Source organism: Ursus maritimus, unplaced genomic scaffold (assembly GCF_017311325.1).
Source record: "Ursus maritimus isolate PB19 unplaced genomic scaffold, ASM1731132v1 scaffold_19, whole genome shotgun sequence".
Taxonomy (NCBI): Eukaryota; Metazoa; Chordata; class Mammalia; order Carnivora; family Ursidae; genus Ursus; species Ursus maritimus.
Genome location: NW_024424341.1, coordinates 13,627,869 through 13,643,716, shown reverse-complemented (window position 1 = coordinate 13,643,716; position 15,848 = coordinate 13,627,869). Strand labels below are relative to the sequence as shown.

General features: G+C 59.3%; 1 protein-coding gene across 2 annotated transcripts in view; it reads right to left on the bottom strand.

Moving 5' to 3' along the window:
- The window catches only part of GNAO1 (G protein subunit alpha o1), a 165,375-nt gene that overhangs the window by 20,373 nt on the left and 129,154 nt on the right, over positions 1–15,848 (bottom strand). For both annotated transcript variants that reach the window (XM_040633319.1, XM_040633318.1), the window contains exons 4-5: positions 6,093–6,253; positions 639–767 (exon numbers count right to left, since the gene is read on the bottom strand). In XM_040633319.1, coding sequence (XP_040489253.1) covers positions 639–767; positions 6,093–6,253 — 290 coding nt within the window. The remainder of the gene's footprint in view (positions 1–638; positions 768–6,092; positions 6,254–15,848) is intronic.

Genomic DNA, 15,848 nt, shown 5'->3' with positions numbered 1-15,848 from the left:
TAGGCGGGAGCAGGACAGGGACTCTCAGGCCTCAGGACAGGGAGGTTATCCCAGGTGGGGACACAGCTCTCCAAGAGGGCCTGAGAAGTCCAGCTTCCTGCCTCAGGCTTCTGTTCTCAGGTGCTCTGAGCTCCCGGACTTGAGTCGTGTTCGGTGCTTGGGGACAGCTTTGCTCCTCCCAGGCCTCGGTTTCCCCACATGTACCTAGAGATGGTGGGTCAGCTAGTCTCTAAGCCCCTTCCAGCTCTGAGATTACCTGGGTCCTTGGGGTCTCACAGACACTGCTGGGCTTATCCATCCTCATTCCCTCCCCTCCCACAACGAGGCCTTCAAGGGGCCACCTGGGGGATTCACCCTCCTTCTCCTCCTTCTCCTCAGAGGACTCCCCTCCTTTGTCCACTCAAATCCTCCCTGTTTCTTGGAGACCCATTCCAGGTTGCTTCCTCCAGGAAGCCTCCCTGGTCGTCCTGGCCCCTGAACTTGGCGGAAAACAGACACACAGACGGGTCCCTTCTTACATCTAACTGCCTGTCCCAACTGGAAAGCTCCCCAAGGCAGACGAGACGAGGCCGAGAGGCTGGTGTCTCCCAACTGTCACAGTGCCCTTGCCAGGGTTCGGGAGGCTCCCCGGGCCTCACCTGAAGTGGAGGTTCTTGAATGTGAAGTGGGTTTCTACGATGCCAGTGGTTTTGACCCTGGTTCGGAGGATATCCTGCTCGGTGGGCTGGTAGTCGGCGGCCCCGATCCGATCCAGGCTGTCCAGGTAGCTGGGAGGGCAACACACAGGGGCCCTGAACAAGCCAGCCCAGCCCCGGGCAGCGCCTCCTGGGGGCCGGCCGTGGAAGTGACGGCCCCACCTCCTCCACCCCCCCCCACCCCCGGTGCTGGGGGCAGAGAGTGGGAGGCGCCACTGAGAAGCAGCTTCTGTCCTGCCCTCACATTCTCAAAGAGCCCCCAGCTCAGACCAAGGGCTGTGTGCACAGTTCCAGGGGTGGTGCACTTAGAGAAGAACAGGAGACTAACACGTTTGTAATGCTGTTGTGCCAATAGCAGCGGCCCATAGTTAACATTTGACTTTTCGCTTGTGTGACCATGTTTCATCCTTAGTGGCCCTGAGTTATATGTACCGTTTTGTAGATTAGAAAACTGAGGGTCAACAAAGATAAGGCCCTTGCCCAGCTGTGAGCCGGGGCTCGAACCTAGACATCTGGTCCACCCCTTAACAGTACTCTCGAGTGCTTCCAGGAGGCCTCTGGGCATCTGCCCACCTTTCTAGACTTGCTGAGAGTTACCAGGGCGTCTGCGCCATCTTCCCATCTGATGCCCTTGGAAGAGAGGCTCAGAGGTGACATAGCCAGGCAGGGGCTGGGACCCACATCTTTGGCATCAGCGCTCTCTTTTCACATCACCACTGGCTCTGGAGACAGACCATGTCTTTGCACTTGACCCATCCAGGCCAAGCACCCGGAAGGGCTTTGGGGGTCTGTATGGGTTAGACTTGAACCTGAAGTGGGGGTGGGATCTGGAAAACCAGGAAGGAGGTGGGCCAGGCCTAAAGGAGGATTCAGTGACCCACAGGGCTGGCTGGGCCACCTACCCCTTGTGCTGGGGGAGAACTACATCCAGCGCACAGGAGAGGAGCCCCGAGGGTCCAAGCCACAGGACGTGGGGGCCCAGGATGCGTGTGGAGCGGCTGCCCGTCATTAGCACTAGCCCTGGGGCATGTGGGGCTTGGTTTCTCAGCTTAAGGATGTTCATGGGGCTGGTGGGGGGGGGGGCGTCTTCACCGATGAGGGTTTCCACTGGTAAACCAATAATCCAGGCCCACCTCAAATCCCTGCGAGGGTCTTCCCTAGAGAAATACAACTGAATGAGGGATTCCCAAGGGTAGGAGGTGTAAGCGTGAAGTCACATTGTTAGAAAAGGGACCCTGCTAGGATTGGAGCCTGGTGTGCCTGACTCCAGATACCGTGCTCTTAAACAGGCCTCCGGGCCTGCTCTCCGCTGTGGCAGGAGGGGAACGGAGGCTGCAGAGCAGACCTGGGAGCGCTGGCTGCCTCAGCGTCTCCTGGCCAGGCCCCTGGGAGCATCAGGGCTCTGGGCTCCACCTGGAGGAGGCCCTCCCAGCCCTTCCCAATCCTCCTAACCCCTCTGGGTGTGACCCCTCGCACCCTCTCCCTCTGCTTAGGAGCTCTGCTGGTTTTGAAATGACCCTCGTTCTGTTGTCTCCAGCTGGACACCAGGGCTGGGGAGCCTCTGGTCTTGCCCCCCCCCCCCCCCCCCCCCCCCTGTGTCCCTTGATCTGTCACAACGGCGGTGTGTGCGTGAAGCCTGACCGCTGCCTCATCCCAGCCGGGGAAACCTGCTTTAGACAGAAAATCTGGCCCTCTGTCTCTCCGTGCTGGCTGAGCCTCACGCAGGGATGTGGCTGAGGGAGGGAAGGGTGAGCAAGTGGGAGGGGCACCCACTGGATGTACCACCTCCCTGTCGTGCCGGCTGCTGGGATGAGGCAATGAGCACGGCCAATACCATCCCTACCTCCCCAGAGCCTACATTGGTGTGTGTGTGTGTGTGTGTATGCACGCCCTCTGTCTCTCCGTGCTGGCTGAGCCTCACGCAGGGATGTGGCTGAGGGAGGGAAGGGTGAGCAAGTGGGAGGGGCACCCACTGGATGTACCACCTCCCTGTCGTGCCGGCTGCTGGGATGAGGCAATGAGCACGGCCAATACCATCCCTACCTCCCCAGAGCCTACATTGGTGTGTGTGTGTGTGTGTGTATGCACGCGCGTGTGAGACAATTAACAGTAAGTAGGATCTAGAACATGTCAGAAGGACACAGGTAGTTGGTAAGGAGGCAGCCCGAGGAGGGTTGCTGTTGGACAGAGGGGGGCTGGGGAAGGCAGGAGGACACTGGAATGGAGACTGAGGGGAGCTGAGCCTCTCCCCTTGCAGGGTCAGAGGCCATCCTGCGGGTGGTGTGGTGGGAAGCGCCTGTCCGTGGCAGGGGGAGGGAGCTGTGGGACTGGAGTGCGGTGATGGAGGCAAGGGTGGGGCACGGCTTGTAGGCACTTGGGCGCCCACGTTGAGTGAGCTTCTGGAAGGTTCTGATGTAGAGTGTGGGAACAAGGACTCTGCCGCTGTAAGGAGAGCAGATCATCGGGAGGGAGGAGTAGGGACACCTGTTGGGAGGTTGCCGGTCCCTGCAGGTGAGAGGCCACGGCAGGTCGCACAGCAGCGGCAGCTGTGCTGGGGCCTGGGGGAGGCGGGATGTGGGAGGCAGAGCCCATTAGAACCACCTCCTCATGGTATAACAGAGCTGCTCTTAGTGGGAGGAAGAGCGGGGGCAGGGCAGGTTTGGGGACGGGTGGGAGCTGGGAGTCAGGTGGCACGTGTAAATTTGAGATGTGCTGAGATGTCTGAATGGACACAGAGGAGGCAGAACTCAGGAGCGAGGGCCGGGTCAGCCCCAGATGGGTGAGAGTTGTCTGGGCCTGTGAGGAACTGAGGGCGACGAGGCTGGAGCAGCTCACCCAGGCCCTCAGCGCGGACTGGAAGAGGTTCAAGGGCTCCAGGGAGGGCAGAGGCAAGAAGTGGGGAGGGGGCGTGTGGGGGGGTGCTGCAAGGAGGGGGTCGAGAGCCTGAGCGGTCTCAGCCAGGTGCAGGAACAAAGCCTGACGGGTGGGCTCCGGAGAGAGGGCAGGAGAAAAAACAGTACTAACCAGACCATGGAACTAGTCTGTACAGCCCCTGCTTGGACATGCTCTGGTTTCTGGGCTCCTGGGGCTTGTTTCAGCATCATCCAGAGGGGCAAGGGGAGAGCCAGCCTTGTCCACAGAGGCCTGGATGCAGGGAGCCTGGCAGCACTGGCCACCACCCTGTCCTCTCAGGGCCCTGGTGTCCTCGCCTATCAAGTGAGGGGATCGGGCTGGGGGACATGGTGAAGGGCTGTGGGCCTTTGGGAGTCACTCACACCATCCCCCTGGAACTGGGCCCAGAGACAGCCCCTATGGGGCTCCCTCTCTCTCTCTGTCAAATAAATCCACTGTTAACTGTGTCGTATATCGCACCCAGGATTCTGTCAGAAAAAGGGATCTGGCTGCTAAAACCATGACCGCAAAGCCACCATGGACCAGGAAGGGTTTAAGGCCCTTGCTTAACCTGACTGCTGTGGGTTCCTGCCGTCGCCTGCCCCAGGACCCTGTCCCAGAGACAAACACAGAGAGAAGGGGGTGGGTTTCCTCAGTTGACTTGGTGGGAAGTTGACAAATATTGACTCAAGCTTCTTACTCAAAGTTATAAGGTAACCATCAGAACAAACACAAGTAATCCCCTAACTGGCAAGACACTGGTAGTGGAAGTGCGGCAGAGACATGGGGGGCGGGCAGGTGAGCTGAACTCCTCCAATTCCATCCTAGAGGCCACTCAATACTATAGCAGGTGGAAGGGTCAGGTTTTCCTAGACAACACGGGGACAGAGAAATGGAAATAGTAGTTGGAGGGAAAAGGAGTTTACTATTAATTTTATACCTCTCTGCAGCATTAAAAAAATTTTTTTTTGCAATGTATTCATGTTATAATTAAAAGGACAACACTTTGAGTGGAGAGCACAATTTGATGGCACAAGTGGAGTGGGGGAATGGGAAGGCCCTGGACTGGGGCCCAGCAGGGGCTCCGGGGGACGACCTGGGTCGGTGGGAGGTGTGATTTGAGCGTGCACCAGCAGCTGTGGGAACAAACCCCCGGGCTCACACCCCTGCCGGCCGAGGTGTCCCTGGGGGCTCATCAGGGCCCGGGGCCGGCTCACTACCACCTGGGACTCCCACGACCTAGCACTCACCCGGTAGACAGTCTGGGTGTGCAGAAGCGGGAAGATGCTCTCACCCTACTCGAGTGCCTAGCTCGGTAGCGGTCATTGTGGCCGATGGAAACGGCCCAACGTCCATGAGCAAGTGCCGTTTTCTGGGCCCGCACCTCTGCTCCACCGCCAGGGTGTGGGCCAGGGTTTCTCAGGCTCAGCACTACTGACGCTTTGGCCCAGAGATCCCTTGGTACGGAGGGCTGCCTTATGCCCAAAGGGTGTTCAGCCGCAGCCCGGCCCCTGCTCACTAGATGCCAGCAACACCACCCGAGTCGGGGAAACAAGAATGTCTCCAGACATTGCCAAATGTCTCCTGGGGCAGAGTGGTCCCGGCAGAGCAGCAGGGGTGAGGACGGCCGAGGCAGATCGCTGGCGGAGCACACACTTCCTAAGGCCGTGGGTTTAAGCCCAGAGGCTCCTGCTGGCAACCTGGGCACGAGACTGCAACAGTGGGCTGTAGTCCCAACGTCTCCAGGACAGAAGACATGCCCCAGCCAGTGAGGGCCATTCCCAGGGGCGTGGAGCCCCCAATCTGGGGAACAAGGGTGTGCAACTTGAAGTGACAGAGCTGCTGTCGCAGCAAGAGCCCCCACAGGCCACCTTCTCTACCTCGCCCTTTGTGCCCCTTTCAGCCGTCTCTGGCTTCCATCCAGCCTCTTCCCTTGCCTTCGCTCCCCGTTCTCCCCTTTCCTTCTCTCTTCTCTCCTTCCCTTCCCCATATTTGGTTAATAACGCACTACTAAAGGATATGTTCGATTATTTCCTTATTTCCTGATTCTTATTTAAAACATTCATTTTAAAGATAGAGGAATGAAAAGCTTATTTTCTCTAAAATGAAACAAAAATGACATCATGTCCATTATTTTCCGCCTGTGTGGCTCTGGATTTGTACTTACGGCATCAGGGCTTCTCCAGAGGGAAAAAGTTGTTAGACTGAAGACCCTCCTTCTGGAGTGCCAGGCCCCGTCCAGGGCCGGGTGGGGGTGGGCCCCGCGCTCTGGGAGCTCTGCAGCTAGCGGTCTCTTGCGTGCTCTGCCTCCCGGGCCGTCCTCACCCGGGGGCGGGAGGAGAAGCCCCTTCCCACTCCTTCCCGACACCTTTCCTGACACCCGTGGCAGAACACGTCACAGGAGTTCTGGCCTCAGCCCAGGACCCCTCCCTGAGCACCCGCCCCTCCCCTTCCACGCCGGCCTCAGTGCCCTGCTGGCGGCCTCCCCAGCCCCGAGACACTCACTATTTGGCAGAATCGTTGAGCTGATACTCCCGAGACCTGTTGAAGCATTCCTGGATTCCTGAGTCGCCCCAGAGCCGCATCATGGCGGAAAGCAGTTCTGCGGAGAAGGGCTCGGTGTCCTCCATCCGACTCACCACGTCACACACCATCTTGGCATCAGCCTGTGAGGGGAGAGGGGTGGCGGCTTTGAGGCTTCGGTGGGGTCAGAGGCCTGGCTGGGCACGGGCTAGGGCACCGGGACAACAGCTCAGCCCTCAGCCTGCTCAGGAGAAGTGGGCCACGAGACACAGTGTGGACACAGTCTGGTCTCCCAGGCCCTGGGGACGGGGGCCTTCAGGGCCTTCTGTCACAGCACTGTCCCAGCTCAGCAGCATCAACCACGCCCCGGCAGCCTGAGTGTCTCCAGGGGGCAGGAAGGGAGAGGACAGGACAGGGCCCTGCTCTCCACCCACCAGCTCAGCCAGGACAGCCCTGCTTTCATCTGTTTAGAAAACGGGTTTTGCAGAGTACTTGTTTTTTTGGGGAAAAAAAAAATCAATGTTTTTAACTAATGTAATTGCCTCTACTTCTTACCCAGGTGGAGCAAAGTCCCTGGAATTGGACAAACCAGGGAGAGGGACATTCTGGTTACTTGAGAATTGCAGGGAGCTGACGGACTGGGCCCCAGGGGACTGAGCCCCTTGGGGGAGGGGGCATGAAGAGGCTGGCTGTCCAGTCATGTCAATATTCAATGTCAAGAGCTTAGGCCCTTGGCTGGTCCAAAGTTAAAACTCAATTTTTAAAAAAGATATTATTTATTTATTTGAAAGAGAGAGAGAGAGAGAGAGAGAGAGAGGGTGTGAGTAGGAAGGGGCAGAGCAAGAGAGAGAGAAACTCAAGCAGACTGTGCTGAGCAAGGAGCCTGATGCAGGGCTCGATCTCACGACCCTGTGATCATGACCTGAGCCGAAATTAAGAGTCAGACCCTTAACTGACTGAGCCACCCAGGCGCCCCCAAAACTTAATTTTATTAATTTTTAGTTACTTATTTGCCATCGACTTGTGGCCTACTTCTCCCTGGGGGCCAGAGAGGCCCAGTCCTGGTTAAACAAGGGAAGGGTAGAAGGGTGAATAAAGAGATAGGGAGTTTGCCTTTCTCTGACTCTCTCCCCTTCCACTGTTGTCTGAGGGGCTGCAATTTGCCCAAGGCGCACCGTGGAGGCTGAGACTCTGTTGGTCTTGCGTAAACAGTACGGCGTAATGAACAGCTGTCTCCCCCCCTCCCCTTCCTCTGGGATACCAAGCAGGGTCACTGTTTTCAGAGACGATGGACCACATCCGTGTAACACCCAAACTGGGAAGGCAGGGGTCTCTGAAGACGCAGAGACTCTTGGAGCAGCCACAGGACCTTCCGGCACAGCACCGCGCACACGCAAGCACCTCACGGAGGGGCGGCGCCAGACTGCATTAAGGGGCCTGGCTCTCCGCCCCTGCCGGAGTCCCTGCCCTTTGCCTCCCCTCTTTGCAGTTGCTGCCCCCTGGACGCAGAACAGTTCCTCTGTCCTTGCTCTGTCCTTGACTGGGAGTGGCTGTGGGCCATGCTCCGGCCCATATAAGGATGTGGAAGCTCCCCAGCCAGCCCTTCTGAGGCCTCGCATGGTCCCGCTTGTCCTGCTGGGCCTTCCCCATCATCACGAACACGCCCGGGCTCCCCTGTTCATCCAGCAGGTGGATGAGGGACGCACGGAGCACAGTGAGCCACCCTGGGTCTGTGGTCCCCAGCTGAACTCCTGCCCCACAAAAAGGAATAACTGCTGCTGTAAGCGATCGAGTCAGGGGAGGTTTCTTAGTACCGTTGCGGCCGTAACTAACTAGCGCTCTGTAACTAGCCCTATTTTACAGGTCAGGAAACTGAGGGCCAGACGGGGAAAGGCACTCACCTATGCTCACGGGCGGGAAGTGCCAGAGCTGGGACTCGACACCAGGAGGCTCCCAGCCCCAGGCCAGTCTCTGGGATAAGCCACAAGTGCCGAGAGCGGCTGCCGACCAGCGCCTGTGACGGCCCACAGTGCCTGACGCAGGGCCCACACCAAGGGTGACAGGCGTTACCAGGGGGTCTGCTGCGAAGCCCCAGTCATACTGGGGCACCTGCCCCGGTTGCCGCAGAGGGCTCCTGCAGAGGGCCTGGCTCCCCGGCTTTGCCTCGGGGGGCACCCTGCTCCCAGGCGGGCGGCAGGCTGCACGGTTTGGGAGTTAGTGCTCAGGACAGATAGGAGTCGGGGGGCCCACAGCTGAGCTTCCTCACCTCCTAGGGAGATGTTCCGAGACGCGTGTGCCTGGCTTCCAGAGGATCCCAGGGTCCCGAGCCCTGGCTGCCCCAAGCCCCAATCCCTGCCCCCTGCCCTGCACGACATCCACTCTCCCTTGGTTTCCCTCTCTTCCCTGTGTCACTTCCCCTGTTCCTTGGTGCTTCCTGAAATGACCTCCCCAATAAACTCCTTGTCTCAGGTCAACTTTTTGAGGAACCCAAACCAGGACAACGAGGTGCCCGTGTGAGCCCCAGCCCCGGGCAAGCCCTACCTGCTGAGTCTTCACACGTTTCTCCCGTGACGGCCTGCCTCAGATCGTTCTCCTGACCCCACCACGTGGCCCCTCTGCACAATACCCCAGAGGGCCCTGAAGAACGTCTGTCTCGTGGCCGCTGCCTGCCCCAGGGGGACACCCAGTGGCCGGGCAAGAGGTGTGGCTGGGAGTGCCAGGCAAGGAGCGGGGGTGGCTGTACACCGGCCCCTTCGTGTTCACAAGCGCACCGTCCCGTGGGGCCCAGGCCCGCTTCCAGTGCAGGTCAGGGGCCTGGGGTGGGGGGCAGGTGTGGGAAGCTACGGTACAGAAGCGGTGAGGTGGCTGGCGGGCATACGGCCCACTCTGGGCCAACTGTGTGCTTCCCTTGAGATCTTTCAGTAGGGTCAGCCTGAGAGGATGTGCCCCCAGAGTCAGCAGTATCTCCAAGGCCCATGTCCTGGGCCAGCCCATAAGAATGAAGCTACCAGAAAGAAGCAGGAAAGCACCATGGTGTTCAGGCCCCTGCATCCTCTCTGCGGCCTGGCCCCAGACAAGACACGGAGCACTGGGAGAGGCAGGTCCGGGGAGCTGAGTGGGTGCAGGGCCGAGTGGGCCCCACTGCATCCACCTGGGTTGGGCAGTTGGTGTTGGCATTCCGGGGACCCCTCCTCCGGCTGCGTTTCCCCCAGTTTCAGTGTTCATGGGCTGGAGCCCAAGGGAGGGCTGAGCCCTTGCTGGGGCTTGCGAGTGGGGTGCCCAGACCTGCCATATCGCTGACTTCACGGGTCCCCTGGCGTCGGGTCTTCATCACTAGCTCACCACTCTACCCTCAAGCCTTTCCAGCCCCCAGTCCTCTGAGCTAGAGGAAACACAGACTACTTCACCCGTGGCGGGTGGTTCCAGAAGTGAGGGAAATGGCTGGAAATCTGCACGTGTTCCTTGGGGTGGGAGAGACACAGAGGAAATGAGTTTTAGCCCCTGGGCACTCTGTGGCTGACAAAAGATTCCATACAAAAGGTAAGGGGGGGGCCAAAGCCTTCTGTGGATTTTCCGGGATTGAACTGTCCAGCTAGGGAGCTATTCACGCATCAGAGGCCCGTCCATGGCAGAAGGTGCATGGGCGAGTTCTGGTGGCTGTCTATCCGGGGAAGGAAGCCACAACTGGCCTGGAGGCTGGCAGGCCAAGCCCACAATGCCAGCCAGCCTAGATCCATCCCCCTCGGGGTCCTGTCCCAAAGATCCCAGCCTTTGGATTCCCGAGTCACCCTCAGCTGACACGGAGGGCTGCCACCAAGACAGGCCAGCCTCCCAGGCGCTGACCCGTGCTGGAGCGGGGTTTCTGCAGCACCTGAGCCTCCCCTGGGGCACGGACCTGGACAGCTGGCCCCAGGGCCCAGGTGATGGGTGCCCTAGGCAGCAGTGAGTCAGGCAGCATGGGTGAGCAGGGGGGCTGCCTCCACCTGGGGCTAAAAAGAGGCCTATGAATCAGGGGCCTACATGCTGACGCTGCTTCCGAGTGCCTGGGTGACCTTGGGAAACCTCAGTCTTCCTCAGCTCTCCACGTGCTTGCTGTCCATCCTGTCCACGGCCTGCGGCGGTGAACCTGGCCAGAGCTTTCCCAACTTCCTCCTTGGGGCCCACCTTCCTGGTTTCTGTCAGATCTGTGAGAAGGGAGCCAGGGTGGGGGTGAGCGCGGAGGCGCCCTCTGATCTGAGTGCCTTGGAGACGCACCGCGCCTCATGGCCAGGGGTGGTTTATAAACCAGGGCCACCCTCAACTCCTCTGTTTGTCTCCCTCCCCACCTGTGCCCTGGAATTCCAGCAGGATGCACTGCACAGCTTGGGGAAGGCTGGAGCAGCTGGCTTGCTGGGAATTCTCCAGGGGACAGACCAGGGGCTGGAGCTGTCCTCCCAGTTTCCTCTCATGGCCAAGGTGTGATGGTGCTGGGGGTCCTGTGCCGGTGGCGCCCCCCCCCCCCAGCTGCCCTTGATGTTTCTCCCCAGTCTCCCCCAGCTCAGCGTCTGGCACCACCACTAGCCCAGCTGCTCAGACACATACTAGACGTCACCCTTGGTTCTGCCGCTTCCCTTCCATGTCCGCTGTCCTGCTGGTTTTTCCGTCAAAGCTGTTTTCAGTCAGACCACTTCTCCCCATCTTCTCACACACCTCCCCGGGGCCAAGCCAGCACTGTCTTTCTCCTGGCTGCCCTCAGTCCCCCTCCTGAGGCTTCTCCCCTCCCTTGCTTCTCTCTCGTCTATTCCTCATGCAGCAGCCAGCAGGAGACTGTTAGTGTGACAGCAATTCTCCCCTTCTCCCTTAGAAAAAGAACGGAGCATGCCGACATCCAAATAAAAGACTGCAATTCCTAACTTTGCTTGCTGCTAGGCGTGACCAAGTGACAAGTTCCACCCAATGAGAGGTCAACCAAAGTAGAATGCCCTTTTGAAAGGCAGGTTGCACCCTTTTCTCTCACTTCCTCGTTCCTGAAGCTGGAACTTGGATGTAATGGCTGGAGCTCTAGCAGCCGGGTATGAGGGGTCAGGCTTGGAAGGGAAGGAGGGACCTTGCCAGTTTGCTCTGGGGCACTGTGGAGGGTGCTCGGTGGACCCAGCCCTGTGGGTGCCAAGCTTGACGAGCCATTAATAGAGCCAGAGGAGGACCTTGTCCCTTTGTCTGCCTGCCTTCGGGGACCCAGCAGGTCACACTGGGCCTGACCTTCCCATCCAGGTCTCCTCCTGGGCCAGTAGCAAGGATGCCTCCCCTCCCCCAATCCCAGTCCCTTGCCACTGAGATGCCTTCCATTCCATTTTCTGGTCCCAGAGCCCCAGCTTCCCTGAAGGCGAGCACTTCCTCTGACCTGGCCTGAGCACTCTGTCCCCTGGCTCCAGCAGTGGGCACATGGTCTGGGCCCCGCCAATCATCCCGCTGGCCTCAGTGAACAGTTTGGGATAGACGAAGAATCCATATTTGTTAACTTAGACTACACACAGCCCCAGGACATTTGCGGAAACTTTTAGGAAAGAGGCACTCTCAAACGGAGGGCCCCCCCTAGCTGTGGAGCCATCACTGGGGAAAGCAGAGCTGAGAGAGGGAGAAGAGACATGGGAACATGTCAACACCTGGATCAAGCTGTGCCTGCAGTCACACACACTTCTGGCTTTCCAGTTGGTCAATCCCTTGATTTTTTCTGAATCCAGCTGACGATATGTTTTGTAGGTCTGTTGTACTTTTGCATTCGTACCCCAAATAGTCCTGACGATTCCACCTCCCGGCCTGCTGAGACCCTCAGCCTATCCCCCATTGCTGAGACCCACGCAGTTCCTCTGACTCCCCTCTGCTCTTACGTCTGGGCCCCCGTGCTGTACTGTCCCCTGTGTGTGCGGTGGTGGGTGTAGTGTGGGCAGTGGCCCCCTGCTGGCCCCACGAGGCAGCCTGGTGGGACGCTGCACACAGCTCTGTGAGGGGTTTAATCAGGCTGCTCACTGACTGTGTGTCCGGCAGGGCCCTGCGTAGCCGAGTGCGGTACAAGACCTTCTTCACCGTGTGGCTCCCTCACACACCAGCAGGCCTGGCCCCCAACCACTGAATGCCTATAGTGCCCTAACTGTTACCACTCACAAACACCTCACAAATGGCTAAACTGCCCCTGGTGTGGCACCCCCTCCCTGGGGCTCACAGTGAGGGAGCCATCTGCCAGCCCAGGGCCAGGAGGGGGGTCCCCCGGGCAGAGGGCTGGGGGCGCGGCCCCTCTCTCCACCACTGCCCCCACCATCCCGAGGCCCCGCCGCAGACGGGAAGGGAGGGCTGTTCCCCGGGTTTGTGTGTGAGAACACGACTGTCGCGCTGCCCCAGGGGTACAGGCCTGGTGGGCTGGGCTGACAGCTCCTGAGTGCCCGGCATGCCGCCCTGCCCACCATTCTCCGCCTGCTGGGACTGCCCTGGTTGAATGTCCAGCTCCCACGCCACCCACCCTTAGAGCGGCCTCCTCTGAGGGTCCCCCTTGGTCACTTCGTCCTCGGGCTTCCAACCTGGCTCCGGGCAACCTTCTAGGGGCTCAGGCCCACATGCTCGGGAGCCGCTCAGACCCGGGCGCCAGTATGGGGTCCAGCTCAAGCAGGGCTTTCATCTTTTGAGGCTGTGTCTTCCCCTGAGACATGGGCATAATGGAGCCATCATGCTCTTTACAGGGCTGTCGCGGGAGCAGACGGAGAGCACCAGCGCAGGGGTGAAACCGAGGGGTGGGCTGTACCGCTGCTCTAGCCCCCGAGCTGCTGGGGGGGCCACGGAGAGACGAGGAGGCCCACCTGCTTGCTCTTGTAATGCATGTGTGCGTGCGTGCGTGTGTGTAAAGGGGTAGAACATTCTGGGGCACGGCCACACAGTGCGTTCGGAATGTGAATGCGGGCCAGACGCCATTCTTACCACTTTAGCATGGGGGGGCTCTGGCAAGGCTGTGACTTCTCAAGGAAACCTGCAGGACTCCTTTTTGCCACATCAGTGATTTAAAAACAGCATTAACGTGGTACCTCGCTCACGATGTTGACGTGTAAATGGCCTGAAGCTGGTCTAGGTGGAGGTGAGGTACTGCTGGGGACCCCCACAACTCTGGAGAACCCCCTAGGAAAACTGTCTGGAGAAAGGGGTGGGCAGCGCGAGGGAGGGAGGGGCATGTGGAGACAGGGCCAAGGGGACATCTCCATCATCTGGTGGGGTGGGGAGCTCAGCACAGGGTGCTTCCCAGAGCTGGGCTGTCTGGGGCTGCTGCCAGAGAGCGGGATGCCAGACTGTTGGGGGGGGGTGGCTACCCCCTGAACTGACAGTACACAGGGGTCCCTCACTGGGGTGTACAGGCCAGGGGCCTCCCCCAACGAGGACCTGTGCTGCTCGGGACCGGCCATGAGTGTGCTTGGGGAAGCAGCATGTGAGACCCAGGGGACAATCAGGGCACCATCAGGGTCATTGGTAGGGCTGCCCACTGGCATCCAGGAGGGAGGGGCTCTACTTCCAGAAAGCCATCTGCGATCGGCCAGCTGGTTCCAGGAGCTGGAACCAATGCCACAAGGAGGGGCGAGGGCTGCCAGTGTCATCGGGGGCCTGGCCCACCTGCCCACCTCTCCAGCTGCATCCCCACAGATAGCCCCTGCACTGACTCTCGTGCTCACCCCTCTCAGGGACGCAGCCGGTGCCCGTCTGTGCCGGGCCACGCTGGGGGGTGCTGGTGAGTGCTGACCAAGGACGGCCGCACCAGCCCAGCTGAGCCACTGGAACCAACACCGCACACTTCCGTTCACCGGCCGGACGCTGCCGAGGGCTTGGAAGTGCTCAGGTGTGTTCATCAGCTGGAGCTGGGGCGGCTAACTGCACTTTTAATTGAATGCTCGGTTCCTCCAAACCTTTCCCTTCTCTTCAGGGCACCGTGCACTTTCCGATAAAGGCCTGGCACTCGGGTACAATAGCGAGCCTCTCCCCTCACCAGAGAGGAGATGCAAAGGATGCGGTGGGGAAGTGAGCAGGACTTCTCGCTCAGGTGACCCGGGCTCACATCCTGGCTCTCCAGCTTTCTGCCCTGCGACCTTGGACAGCCCACGTCACCTCTCTGAGCCTCTCTGTTCCCTGATGAATTCCCACCTCCCGGGGCTGTCTGCAGAGGAAGCAGGCTAAGGATGTGACACAGCTTTGCAACATAAAGAGCCCTGCAAATGTTAGTTATTATAGGCAAAGATGAAGTCCCTCAGACACAAACAACAAGCCGACATAAAATAAGCCCGCTTTTGTGCAAGACTTTTCAGGCAAGCGTGATCATCTTGATAACAATAATCATAGTAATTATAATAATAACCCCTTCCCTTTGAGGAGCTGCTTTGGATCTTTCAGTTTTGCTCCATCTCTAATCTCCCAGGCTAAGTGAAGTGTGAACACATGCGTGTACACTCGCGTGCACACACCCGCACCCAGTCCTCTAGTTGCAGGAAAAAGCGGCCACCTGACCCGGCCCCGCCTCGCCCCGCCCCGCCCGGTGTGCTGCAGTTGTCCCGGCGCCCGCCAGGGGGCAGGAGCACACAGGCCAACGGGAGCGGGAGCGCGGCGGACACCCTGAGCGCAGAAGACCAGGCCAGGCAGGGCCGGGCGCAGTGGGCGTCGCTGACCTCCTCGGGCTGCGGGGATGCCCGCCCTATACAGAGACCCCAGCTGCTGGAGGCCTGGCCTCCGACTGCAATCCCAGCTGGCAGAGAATGGTGGGCAGGGCGGCAGTCGTGTGTGTTCTTACACACACACCCAGAAGACAGCCCTCCCTTCCCATCTGCGGCGGGGCCTCGGGACCGTGGGGGCAGTGGTGGAGAGAGGGGCCGCGCACTCAGCCCTCTGGCCAGGGGACCCCCTTCCTGACCCTGGGCTGGCAGATGTGACGCCAGGGGGCAGTTTAGCCATTTGTGAGGAGTTTGTGAATGGTGACTATTGGAGCACTATAGGCATTTAGTGGCTGAGGGCTAGATATCCTTGGGGCTCTTTCTTCACTTGGGCTTAAGGGTCTTAGCAAGGCCTGTGAGTATAGCACGCTGTCAGTTCACAGGCTCTCTGGGGGAAGCTGGGGGATGTCATAGGTCTACCACTTGCCCTAGGGAAGGGAACCTTCCTGGGTCCCCAGAAAGATTCTGAAGCAGAAGCAAGGATTTGGTGGTTTCTAATCTCGCCTATCAAATCTGCCCATCCACACCCATCCATCTATCCACACACCCCATACTACCTATCGAGTGCCTACCCATCAGACATCATCATCCACTCACTTCCACACCCACCCACCCATCCCTTTGCCTCCCTTCTATCCTACGACAGCACCTGTCTGTCCCTTAATTACTCATTGGCATGCCCAGTCCTTTCACTCCTCCTTCATTTATCTAGCTACCCACCCATTCATCCACCCATTTACTCATTTATCTGCTAAACGCCCACTAACGAGCACAGTCTCGGCCTTAAGAACTTTCACATTCGGCAAAAAAGCACACACTGCCTGAATCTCCCCAGCCCGTTAGTTGGAGCCCCAAACACAGCAGGCGAGAACTGCCCCCTTGGCTCTCCCTCCCTCTGCCCAGGGCCCCATCCTTGTCAGGGGCCTGCAAGCTTCAGGGATTTGAGAACCTTCTCTGTTTGGGGCCCAGGCTGCCTCCTGTGGAGGTGGAGAAGGCTGGGGTTTTCTGAAGGATCACACTCTTTCCA